Genomic DNA, 12,428 nt, shown 5'->3' on the forward strand with positions numbered 1-12,428 from the left:
ACAGAGCGACAGCAGGACAGAGATACAGCAGGACAGGGCTACAGCAGGACAGAGCTACAGCAGGACAGGGCTACAGCAGGACAGAGCGACAGCAGGACAGGGCTACAGCAGGACAGAGATACAGCAGGACAGGGCTACAGCAGGACAGAGATACAGCAGGACAGAGCGACAGCAGGACAGAGATACAGCAGGACAGAGCGACAGCAGGACAGAGATACAGCAGGACAGAGCTACAGCAGGACAGAGCTGTGCTGACAGCGTCTCACTGAAAACAGCCATTCTACTTTGTGCTTCATAAAAATGTTCAACAAATTTAAAGGCATGAAAATATTCGTAAAAATACTGTAATTCATTAAAATTTTGCAGAGCAAGAGATGAAAATGTCGACACAAACTGTCTGATTCAGTGGTGCCTCTGTGTGTGCAGGCCCACCGACAGAGGGGGACAAACGGGTCTGTTGTCCCGGGCCCAGGGTTGGGGGGGTGGGGGGGCAGAATTAAAGGTGGAGGGGCCCATCCAGCCCCCCACTCATGGCTCCCGACGCTGCACCGCTCTGCGTGCCACACAGTGTTAATTTTGACATGAATTTTTCATTTCATTTTAGTTTTAGTCACTCACCAAAGACTTGATTTAGTTAAAGTCACATTTTAGTTTTTTAGTTTTGTTTTATTTTAGTTAAAATTTAGTCTGTGGAAATAAGTTTTAGTTTTAGTCTTAATTTTAGTCTTGATGAAATTTGACAGTTTTGTTGTACTGTAGTAAATTCTTACAACAAATGACAGCCTGCAAGAAAAAAGCTCCAATCATAATGACCAGCAGGTGGCGGTAATGCAGCCAACGGGATGCAAGCTGCCGTAAAACATCACAGAAGAAGAAGAAGAGAAGCACAACAGAAAACAGTGCTGCTGCGGTGCTGCGTCTCCGTATCAGAGCCGGACCGGAGCCGGACCGGAGCCGGACCGGAGCCGGACCGGAGCCGGACCGGAGCCGGACCGGAGCCGGACCGGAGCCGGACCGGAGCCGGTGAGCCCGGCGTGAGGACGGTTAACCCAGCTCGTCCGGCGGCCAGCAGCAGCTTTTTCGTCACATTTTTACTCGTCAGTTCATGATGTCCAGAGATTTTGTTTTAGTTTTTGTTGTCATTACTTATTACATTTACGTTCTCGTCACAAATTAGTCACGGAATAAAGGGTCGTCAACGAATAGTTTTCATTTAAGTTTTCGTTGACAAAATTAACACTGGCGCCGCACCGCTCTGCGCACCGCGCCGCTCCGATCACCCCCCGGTCCGAAGGTCGGGACTGGGCCCAACTAACAGCAAGTTGTGCCGGACCCGGCAAAGCTGTCAGTGGGCCTGTGTGTGTGTGTGTGTGTGTGTGTGTGTGTGTGTGTGTGTGTGTCACCCAAAAGCTTTTTTGCAGGTTTTTTTCTTTTTATTTTAAAAGATAAAATCGTTGATGAGGCTAAATCCGTTACTTATTGAATCAGATACTTTTGTTCTTTAATTACATAATGATGAATTAGAATTCTTCACATTATTGAAAAACGAGGAAAACACTGGTTTCAGATAAAAAGCTACCAGACACATTGCGAGTCTGGATTTCTACATTGCTCCAGTCTGATGCATGCTGGGAGATGTTCACACTGACATGAAAAGGAGGGTTTGCTGCTACAGAACAGTGGTTCTCTTCTCCTGGAAAGGTGTTCAACGTTTCCTCTCAAGTCAGTAAAACCTGTCAACACGGTGATTATAATCATTTTGGAACATCAGGACACTAAGTCGTCCAAATCGACCCTGTCCAACGGTCTTGCAAAGAGACGTGGTCACTGGCCATGAGGTGGGGAGGCGTGGTCCCAGCCCGCTCTGGGCGTGGCGTTCACCTGGTACCGGGCCGGCTGCAGGACCACCCCGAACTTCCCCTCCAGGCTGGGCAGCGGGTGTCCCGGGGGGACGGACAGGTGGAAGCGCTGCAGGATCCAGGAAAGGAAGAGGAAGAGCTCCATCTTGGCCAAGGCCTCGCCCAGGCAGACCCTGACCCCGGCGCCGAACGGCAGGTAGCTGGGCGACGGCACGGTCACGCCCGAACCGTCGCTGTTCAGGAAGCGTCCTGCGGAGCGGCGGCGGCGGCGGAGCGGCGGCGGCGGCGGAGCGGCACATCAGTCTGTCTCTGTCCGTGTGGTTTTTGTGGAAACATTTCTAAATGAGTGCAGCGATCCTGGGAGTCTGCATGTTCTTCTCTAGAGAACCGTGTGAAGTTAAAGGACACCTCTTCACTGCCTGGTGTGTGTGTGTGTGTGTGTGTGTGTGTGTGTGTGTGTGTGTCTCACCGGGGTCGAAGCGCTCCGGGTCGGTCCACTCCTCTTCATCGTGGTGCAGAGACCAGAGGTTGATGACGACTCGGGTTCCTTTCCTCACAGTGAAGTCTCCGATGCTGCAGAGACACAGAGACGCAGAGACAGTGGACACCCTGCTTCCTGGAGGGGCGGGGCCAGCGGGTCCAGGGACTACCTGGTGTCCGTGAGCGCCACATGGGGGATGAAGAGCGGGGCCACCGGGCGGATCCGGAGCACCTCTCGGATGGTGGCCTCCAGGTAGGGCAGGCTGCCTCTGTCGCTGAGCCGCGGGGCTCGATCCCCCCCGATCCGACGGTCCAGCTCGTCCTGGATCCGCCGCTGCACCTGAACCGGGTCAGAGCAGACAGAGCAGACTCAGTCCTCTGCAGGGGCGTCAGGAAGAAGTCCTGCTGCTGGTTTCCCCGAACAGTTACATAGTTATGTAACTAAACCTGCTGTAGACGGTCCTCCCTCACCTGGGGGTGATGGACGAGATAGGTGACGGCCCACTTGAGGACGGTAGTGGTGGTCTCCACCCCAGCTCCAAAGATGTCCCCCACCGTCATGAGGAGGTGGTCCTCACTCAGGTCCACACACTCCGCAGTGTTGTGGTTCTCCGCACTGCGCTTGGCCCTGAGCAGGGCGTCCAGCAGGTCCCTCTGCACATGGTCACTGTAGTCTGCCTGGACTCACACACACACACACACACACCCAGAGTGACGGGGGGTTCTGGAGACGTCGCTGAGCGGACGGACGCCCTGCACCTGGTGCTGGAGGTATTTGTCCTGGAGCAGCCGGTCCCGGACGGAGACGCACTGCCTCAGCCTGCGCAGGTCTGCGTTGGGGAAGACCTGGAGGAAGACACGGTGGATGAGCGGCGGCTCAGCGCCCGGCCCGGCCCGGCCCGGCCCGGCCCGGCCCAGTACCTGCAGCCAGGGGAAGATGTCCACCAGGCCGTCCTTGGCCACGGTGTCCACGATGCCCTGGCTGTAGCGCAGCATGGCCTCGAACTCGGGGTCTCCTCGGGAGTAGGAGCAGCTGAAGCACAGCCAGCAGACCACGTTGGTGACGGCCCGGGTCAGCTCCGGGGACAGGTCCAGACAGGAGGACTGCGACAGGACGCCGCACAGCGCCGAGGCCTCTGCACAGACTGACAAAGCCAGCACAGCACACACACACACACACACACACACTGTGACAAACAACCAGTGAAGCTTCCAGTTTAAAGCCTTCCTGTGAATAAAAAACCTGAAGGAAATCAGAATCCTACATCCTGACCCTGGACCTTCCACGCAGCGTTCCACTGTCTGGAAGGCCTCATTGCCACCAGTTTTACATGGAGCTTCTGACCTTTGACCTTAAGTTGCAGGACCAAGACTGTGGTTTCAGCAGGCTGCCCTGACCATGTGACCACGTCTCTACCTGTGAGGACCAATGGCAGCAGGGCTGGAGTCCAGGGGAGCTGGACTGGACTGGACTGGACTAGACTACTAGACTGGACTGTAGTCCTAATAGAACCAGGATTGTGTTCTCTCTGAGACCCAGTAGAACCAGGACCATGCTGTCCCCTCAGGGGGCGGCCATCAGAATGTCTGGACAGACCATCTTGAATCACTTCTTCTTGAATCAGTTTGTGAAGACCAGACTGAAGGACCATCCCCCCGGTCCTCACCAGGGAGGTCTTTAGTTTCTCCTGAATCTCCAGAAGCTGATCTGTGAGAAGAGAAGGGTTCAGACAGGGTTCCTCCAGGAGAACCTCCTTTCAGAGCAAGACGGAACCCAGTCAGTATGAAGACCGCATTCCCACAACACAGAGGCCATCAGAGTGTGTGTGAGTGTGTGTGTGTGTGTGTGTGTGTGTGTGTGTGTGTGTGTGTGTGTGTGTGTGTGTGTGTGTGTGAGAGAGAGAGAGACCCCAGATGAGAATTTTCAGATGAAAAGCTACCAGACGCAGAGTCTGGATTTCTACATTGCTCCAGTCTGATGCATGCTGGGAGATGTTCACACTGACATGACAAGGAGGGTCAGCTGCTACAGAACAGTGATTCTCTTCTCCTGGAAAGGTGTTCAGCGTTTCCTCTCCAGTCAGCAAAACCTGTCAACACAGTGACTACTTCAGTCTGTCTGTCAGTCCTCCTCTTCACTCTCAGGACTTCTCTTCCTGTCAGCCGTTCTCCCGACTGTCAGTCGTTCTCGTCTCTTCCTGTCAGTCATTCTCTTCCTGTCAGTCGTTCTCTTCTCTTCCTGTCAGTCGTTCTCTTCCTGTCAGTCGTTCTCTTCTCTTCTCTTCCTGTCAGTCGTTCTCTTCCTGTCAGTCGTTCTCTTCCTGTCAGTCGTTCTCTTCCTGTCAGTCGTTCTCGTCTCTTCCTGTCAGTCGTTCTCTTCCTGTCAGTCGTTCTCGTCTCTTCCTGTCAGTCGTTCTCGTCTCTTCCTGTCAGTCGCTCTCTTCCTGTCAGTCGTTCTCGTCTCTTCCTGTCAGTCGTTCTCTTCCTGTCAGTCGTTCTCTTCTCTTCCTGTCAGTCGTTCTCTTCCTGTCAGTCGTTCTCTTCCTGTCAGTCGTTCTCTTCCTGTCAGTCGTTCTCGTCTCTTCCTGTCAGTCGTTCTCGTCTCTTCCTGTCAGTCGTTCTCTTCCTGTCAGTCGTTGTCTTCTCTTCCTGTCAGTCGTTCTCTTCTCTTCCTGTCAGTCGTTCTCTTCCTGTCAGTTGTTCTCTTCCTGTCAGTCGTTCTCTTCTCTTCCTGTCAGTCGTTCTCGTCTCTTCCTGTCAGTCGTTCTCTTCCTGTCAGTTGTTCTCTTCCTGTCAGTCGTTCTCTTCTCTTCCTGTCAGTCGTTCTCGTCTCTTCCTGTCAGTCGTTCTCTTCCTGTCAGTCGTTGTCTTCTCTTCCTGTCAGTCGTTCTCTTCTCTTCCTGTCAGTCGTTCTCTTCCTGTCAGTCGTTCTCTTCTCTTCCTGTCAGTCGTTCTCTTCCTGTCAGTCGTTCTCTTCTCTTCCTGTCAGTCGTTCTCTTCCTGTCAGTCGTTCTCTTCTCTTCCTGTCAGTCGTTCTCTTCCTGTCAGTCGTTGTCTTCTCTTCCTGTCAGTCGTTCTCTTCTCTTCCTGTCAGTCGTTCTCTTCCTGTCAGTTGTTCTCTTCCTGTCAGTCGTTCTCTTCTCTTCCTGTCAGTCGTTCTCTTCTCTTCCTGTCAGTCGTTCTCGTCTCTTCCTGTCAGTCGTTCTCTTCCTGTCAGTCGTTCTCTTCTCTTCCTGTCAGTCGTTCTCTTCCTGTCAGTCGTTCTCGTCTCTTCCTGTCAGTCGTTCTCTTCCTGTCAGTCGTTGTCTTCTCTTCCTGTCAGTCATTCTCTTCCTGTCAGTCGTTCTCTTCTCTTCCTGTCAGTCGTTCTCGTCTCTTCCTGTCAGTCGTTCTCTTCCTGTCAGTCGTTGTCTTCTCTTCCTGTCAGTCATTCTCTTCCTGTCAGTCGTTCTCTTCTCTTCCTGTCAGTCGTTCTCTTCTCTTCCTGTCAGTCGTTCTCTTCCTGTCAGTCGTTCTCGTCTCTTCCTGTCAGTCGTTCTCTTCTCTTCCTGTCAGTTGTTCTCTTCCTGTCAGTCGTTGTCTTCTCTTCCTGTCAGTCATTCTCTTCCTGTCAGTCGTTCTCTTCTCTTCCTGTCAGTCGTTCTCTTCCTGTCAGTCGTTCTCGTCTCTTCCTGTCAGTCGTTCTCTTCTCTTCCTGTCAGTCGTTCTCTTCCTGTCAGTCGTTCTCTTCTCTTCCTGTCAGTCTTTCTCTTCCTGTCAGTCGTTCTCTTCCTGTCAGTCGTTCTCGTCTCTTCCTGTCAGTCGTTCTCTTCCTGTCAGTCGTTCTCTTCCTGTCAGTCTTTCTCTTCCTGTCAGTCGTTCTCGTCTCTTCCTGTCAGTCGTTCTCTTCCTGTCAGTCGTTCTCTTCTCTTCCTGTCAGTCGTTCTCGTCTCTTCCTGTCAGTCATTCTCTTCCTGTCAGTCGTTCTCTTCTCTTCCTGTCAGTCGTTCTCTTCCTGTCAGTCGTTCTCTTCTCTTCCTGTCAGTCGTTCTCTTCCTGTCAGTTGTTCTCTTCCTGTCAGTCGTTCTCTTCTCTTCCTGTCAGTCGTTCTCTTCCTGTCAGTCGTTCTCTTCTCTTCTCTTCCTGTCAGTCGTTCTCTTCCTGTCAGTCGTTCTCTTCCTGTCAGTCGTTCTCGTCTCTTCCTGTCAGTCGTTCTCTTCCTGTCAGTCGTTCTCGTCTCTTCCTGTCAGTCGTTCTCGTCTCTTCCTGTCAGTCGCTCTCTTCCTGTCAGTCGTTCTCGTCTCTTCCTGTCAGTCGTTCTCTTCCTGTCAGTCGTTCTCTTCCTGTCAGTCGTTCTCTTCTCTTCCTGTCAGTCGTTCTCTTCCTGTCAGTCGTTCTCTTCCTGTCAGTCGTTCTCGTCTCTTCCTGTCAGTCGTTCTCTTCCTGTCAGTCGTTCTCGTCTCTTCCTGTCAGTCGCTCTCTTCCTGTCAGTCGTTCTCGTCTCTTCCTGTCAGTCGTTCTCTTCCTGTCAGTCGTTCTCTTCCTGTCAGTCGTTCTCTTCTCTTCCTGTCAGTCGTTCTCTTCCTGTCAGTCGTTCTCTTCCTGTCAGTCGTTCTCTTCTCTTCCTGTCAGTCGTTCTCGTCTCTTCCTGTCAGTCGTTCTCTTCCTGTCAGTCGTTCTCTTCTCTTCCTGTCAGTCGTTCTCTTCCTGTCAGTCGTTCTCTTCTCTTCCTGTCAGTCGTTCTCTTCCTGTCAGTCGTTCTCTTCTCTTCCTGTCAGTCGTTCTCTTCCTGTCAGTCGTTGTCTTCTCTTCCTGTCAGTCGTTCTCTTCCTGTCAGTCGTTCTCTTCTCTTCCTGTCAGTCGTTCTCTTCCTGTCAGTCATTCTCTTCCTGTCAGTCGTTCTCTTCTCTTCCTGTCAGTTGTTCTCTTCCTGTCAGTCGTTCTCGTCTCTTCCTGTCAGTCGTTCTCTTCCTGTCAGTCGTTCTCGTCTCTTCCTGTCAGTCGTTCTCTTCCTGTCAGTCGTTCTCTTCTCTTCCTGTCAGTCGTTCTCTTCCTGTCAGTCGTTCTCGTCTCTTCCTGTCAGTCGTTCTCTTCCTGTCAGTCGTTGTCTTCTCTTCCTGTCAGTCATTCTCTTCCTGTCAGTCGTTCTCTTCTCTTCCTGTCAGTCGTTCTCGTCTCTTCCTGTCAGTCGTTCTCTTCCTGTCAGTCGTTGTCTTCTCTTCCTGTCAGTCATTCTCTTCCTGTCAGTCGTTCTCTTCTCTTCCTGTCAGTCGTTCTCTTCTCTTCCTGTCAGTCGTTCTCTTCCTGTCAGTCGTTCTCGTCTCTTCCTGTCAGTCGTTCTCTTCTCTTCCTGTCAGTTGTTCTCTTCCTGTCAGTCGTTGTCTTCTCTTCCTGTCAGTCATTCTCTTCCTGTCAGTCGTTCTCTTCTCTTCCTGTCAGTCGTTCTCTTCCTGTCAGTCGTTCTCGTCTCTTCCTGTCAGTCGTTCTCTTCTCTTCCTGTCAGTCGTTCTCTTCCTGTCAGTCGTTCTCTTCTCTTCCTGTCAGTCGTTCTCTTCCTGTCAGTCGTTGTCTTCTCTTCCTGTCAGTCGTTCTCTTCCTGTCAGTCGTTCTCTTCTCTTCCTGTCAGTCGTTCTCTTCCTGTCAGTCATTCTCTTCCTGTCAGTCGTTCTCTTCTCTTCCTGTCAGTTGTTCTCTTCCTGTCAGTCGTTCTCGTCTCTTCCTGTCAGTCGTTCTCTTCCTGTCAGTCGTTCTCGTCTCTTCCTGTCAGTCGTTCTCTTCCTGTCAGTCGTTCTCTTCTCTTCCTGTCAGTCGTTCTCTTCCTGTCAGTCGTTCTCGTCTCTTCCTGTCAGTCGTTCTCTTCCTGTCAGTCGTTGTCTTCTCTTCCTGTCAGTCATTCTCTTCCTGTCAGTCGTTCTCTTCTCTTCCTGTCAGTCGTTCTCGTCTCTTCCTGTCAGTCGTTCTCTTCCTGTCAGTCGTTGTCTTCTCTTCCTGTCAGTCATTCTCTTCCTGTCAGTCGTTCTCTTCTCTTCCTGTCAGTCGTTCTCTTCCTGTCAGTCGTTCTCGTCTCTTCCTGTCAGTCGTTCTCTTCTCTTCCTGTCAGTTGTTCTCTTCCTGTCAGTCGTTGTCTTCTCTTCCTGTCAGTCATTCTCTTCCTGTCAGTCGTTCTCTTCTCTTCCTGTCAGTCGTTCTCTTCCTGTCAGTCGTTCTCGTCTCTTCCTGTCAGTCGTTCTCTTCTCTTCCTGTCAGTCGTTCTCTTCCTGTCAGTCGTTCTCTTCTCTTCCTGTCAGTCTTTCTCTTCCTGTCAGTCGTTCTCTTCCTGTCAGTCGTTCTCGTCTCTTCCTGTCAGTCGTTCTCTTCCTGTCAGTCGTTCTCTTCCTGTCAGTCTTTCTCTTCCTGTCAGTCGTTCTCGTCTCTTCCTGTCAGTCGTTCTCTTCCTGTCAGTCGTTCTCTTCTCTTCCTGTCAGTCGTTCTCTTCTCTTCCTGTCAGTCGTTCTCTTCTCTTCCTGTCAGTCGTTCTCGTCTCTTCCTGTCAGTCATTCTCTTCCTGTCAGTCGTTCTCTTCTCTTCCTGTCAGTCGTTCTCTTCCTGTCAGTCGTTCTCTTCTCTTCCTGTCAGTCGTTCTCTTCCTGTCAGTTGTTCTCTTCCTGTCAGTCGTTCTCTTCTCTTCCTGTCAGTTGTTCTCTTCCTGTCAGTTGTTCTCTTCCTGTCAGTCGTTCTCGTCTCTTCCTGTCAGTCGTTCTCTTCCTGTCAGTCGTTCTCTTCCTGTCAGTCGTTCTCTTCCTGTCAGTTGTTCTCGTCTCTTCCTGTCAGTGTTTCGTCGTCTCAGACGGACAGGGCGGACCGGACTCGTGTTCTGAAGTGAACTCACTGATCTTCTCGATGGAGGCAGATCCTTCCCCAAACATGCTCAGCGCTCCGTGGACGATCTTCCTGTGAAACCTCCAGGTGGCGCTGTAGTCACCGAATGCGATGTCTTTCCCGTCTCGTGTCAGGACGTCTGTGGTTACCTGCGTGGTCACAGAGCCAGGCCATCAGCGTCGCAGGCAGAGCCCGGCCAGGGCCCGGTCTGAGCCCGGTCTGAGCCCGGTCAGGGCCCGGTCTGAGCCCGGTCTGAGCCCGGTCAGGGCCCGGTCTGAGCCCGGTCTGAGCCCGGTCTGAGCCCGGTCTGAGCCCAGGCAGAGCCCGGTCTGAGCACAGGCAGAGCCCGGTCTGAGCACAGGCAGAGCCCGGTCTGAGCACAGGCAGAGCCCGGTCTGAGCCCGGTCTGAGCCCGGTCAGGGCCCGGTCTGAGCCCGGTCAGGGCCCGGTCTGAGCCCGGTCTGAGCCCGGTACGGGCCCGGTCTGAGCCCGGTCTGAGCCCGGTCTGAGCCCGGTCTGAGCCCGGTACGGGCCCGGTCTGAGCCCGGTCTGAGCCCGGTCAGGGCCCGGTCTGAGCCCGGTCTGAGCCCAGGCAGAGCCTGGTCTGAGCCCGGGCAGAGCCCGGTCTGAGCCCGGTCTGAGCCCAGGCAGAGCCCGGTCTGAGCCCAGGCAGAGCCCGGTCTGAGCCCGGTCTGAGCCCGGTCAGGGCCCGGTCTGAGCCCGGTCTGAGCCCGGTCAGGGCCCGGTCTGAGCCCGGTCTGAGCCCGGTCTGAGCCCGGTTTGAGCCCGGTCAGGGCCCAGTCTGAGCCCGGTCTGAGCCCAAGCAGAGCCCGGTCTGAGCCCAAGCAGAGCCCGGTCTGAGCCCGGTCTGAGCCCGGTTTGAGCCCGGTCTGAGCCCGGTCTGAGCCCGGTTTGAGCCCGGTCAGGGCCCAGTCTGAGCCCGGTCTGAGCCCAAGCAGAGCCCGGTCTGAGCCCGGTCTGAGCCCGGTCTGAGCCCGGTTTGAGCCCGGTCTGAGCCCGGTCTGAGCCCGGTTTGAGCCCGGTCAGGGCCCAGTCTGAGCCCAGTCTGAGCCCGGTCTGAGCCCAAGCAGAGCCCGGTCTGAGCCCGGTCAGGGCCCAGTCTGAGCCCAGTCTGAGCCCGGTCTGAGCCCAAGCAGAGCCCGGTCTGAGCCCAAGCAGAGCCCGGTCTGAGCCCGGTCTGAGCCCGGTTTGAGCCCGGTCTGAGCCCGGTCTGAGCCCAGTTTGAGCCCGGTCAGGGCCCGGTCTGAGCCCGGTCTGAGCCCAGTTTGAGCCCGGTCAGGGCCCGGTCTGAGCCCGGTCTGAGCCCAGGCAGAGCCCGGTCAGGGCCCGGTCAGGGCCCGGTCTGAGCCCGGTCTGAGCCCGGTCAGGGCCCGGTCAGGGCCCGGTCTGAGCCCGGTCTGAGCCCGGTTTGAGCCCGGTCAGGGCCCAGTCTGAGCCCGGTCTGAGCCCAAGCAGAGCCCGGTCTGAGCCCAAGCAGAGCCCGGTCTGAGCCCGGTCTGAGCCCGGTCTGAGCCCGGTTTGAGCCCGGTCAGGGCCCGGTCTGAGCCCGGTCTGAGCCCAGTCTGAGCCCGTCTGAGCCCGGTCTGAGCCCAGGCAGAGCCCGGTCAGGGCCCGGTCAGGGCCCGGTCTGAGCCCGGTCAGGGCCCAGTCTGAGCCCGGTCTGAGCCCGGTCTGAGCCCAGTCTGAGCCCGGTCTGAGCCCAAGCAGAGCCCGGTCTGAGCCCGGTCAGGGCCCAGTCTGAGCCCAGTCTGAGCCCGGTCTGAGCCCAAGCAGAGCCCGGTCTGAGCCCAAGCAGAGCCCGGTCTGAGCCCGGTCTGAGCCCGGTCTGAGCCCGGTTTGAGCCCGGTCTGAGCCCGGTCTGAGCCCGGTTTGAGCCCGGTCAGGGCCCGGTCTGAGCCCGGTCTGAGCCCAGTCTGAGCCCGGTCTGAGCCCAGGCAGAGCCCGGTCAGGGCCCGGTCAGGGCCCGGTCTGAGCCCGGTCTGAGCCCGGTCAGGGCCCGGTCAGGGCCCGGTCTGAGCCCGGTCTGAGCCCGGTTTGAGCCCGGTCAGGGCCCAGTCTGAGCCCGGTCTGAGCCCAAGCAGAGCCCGGTCTGAGCCCAAGCAGAGCCCGGTCTGAGCCCGGTCTGAGCCCGGTCTGAGCCCGGTTTGAGCCCGGTCAGGGCCCGGTCTGAGCCCGGTCTGAGCCCAGTCTGAGCCCGTCTGAGCCCGGTCTGAGCCCAGGCAGAGCCCGGTCAGGGCCCGGTCAGGGCCCGGTCTGAGCCCGGTCTGAGCCCGGTCAGGGCCCGGTCAGGGCCCGGTCTGAGCCCGGTCTGAGCCCGGTCAGGGCCCGGTCTGAGCCCGGTCTGAGCCCGGTCTGAGCCCGGTCAGGGCCCGGTCAGGGCCCGGTCTGAGCCCAGGCAGAGCCCGGTCAGGGCCCGGTCAGGGCCCGGTCTGAGCCCGGTCTGAGCCCGGTCAGGGCCCGGTCAGGGCCCGGTCTGAGCCCGGTCTGAGCCCGGTCAGGGCCCGGTCAGGGCCCGGTCTGAGCCCGGTCAGCAGTCCAGGCATACACACCGTCCGGGGTCGCCCGGCGAACGCCCGGCCCTTCTTCAGCAGCACCTCCCGGGCGTGGCGGTGGTGGTTGACGACCAGGACGCGGTGCGGGCCCAGCATCAGGGAGAAGGTGGGCCCGTACTTCCTCTGCAGGTCCTGGAAGAGCCGGTGGGGGGGCAGCGGGCTGCGCAGGCTCAGCAGGCTGCCGATGAGGGGCAGCGCGGGGAGGCGGGGGGGCTCCCGGGGGGGCTCCCGGGGGGCACACAGCCACCGCCACGCCCACCAGGTGAGGCCCGCCAGCAGGCAGCCACACAGACACAGCAAGCAGGCCATGTGTGGCGCCGAGCGGCGGCGGCGCAGCTTTATGCTGCAGCTCAAGGCCGCGGCCTCGACTGAGCCTCAGCTGCTCCGCCCCATAAGACCGCTTCACCTCGCTTCACCCTCGCTCACCGCGCTGACAACAGCAGCCCGCACACACACACACACACACCCAGAAAACGTGCACACACACACCCACACCCACGCACACAGTGCTCCTCCTGTGACCCCCCCTGACACCCCAGACAGACCCAGAGCCACCAGGATAACACACCTCTGACCTGGGAACATTTCACCACTTCCAGGAGGAGACCAGCTCCTCCTGGACCGTCTGGAGGCCCCACTCCCCCCAGGACCACCCTACCACCCCCCACTCCCCCCAGGA

At 56.8% G+C, this 12,428-nt stretch overlaps 1 protein-coding gene across 1 annotated transcript; it reads right to left on the reverse strand.

Annotated features, from left to right (window-relative positions):
* Positions 1–1,824: 1,824 nt before the first annotated feature.
* Positions 1,825–12,058, reverse strand: cyp17a1 (cytochrome P450, family 17, subfamily A, polypeptide 1). The gene is made up of 8 exons (XM_030107422.1): positions 11,747–12,058; positions 9,187–9,325; positions 3,261–3,484; positions 3,099–3,185; positions 2,811–3,017; positions 2,510–2,679; positions 2,329–2,432; positions 1,825–2,108 (listed from the first exon to the last, which is right to left on the reverse strand). The coding sequence occupies exons 1-8, from the start codon at positions 12,056–12,058 to the stop codon at positions 1,825–1,827; spliced, it is 1,527 nt and encodes a 508-aa protein (XP_029963282.1).
* Between the last annotated feature and the right edge of the window lie 370 nt (positions 12,059–12,428).

Source organism: Salarias fasciatus, chromosome 13 (genome assembly GCF_902148845.1).
Source record: "Salarias fasciatus chromosome 13, fSalaFa1.1, whole genome shotgun sequence".
Classification (NCBI taxonomy): Eukaryota; Metazoa; Chordata; class Actinopteri; order Blenniiformes; family Blenniidae; genus Salarias; species Salarias fasciatus.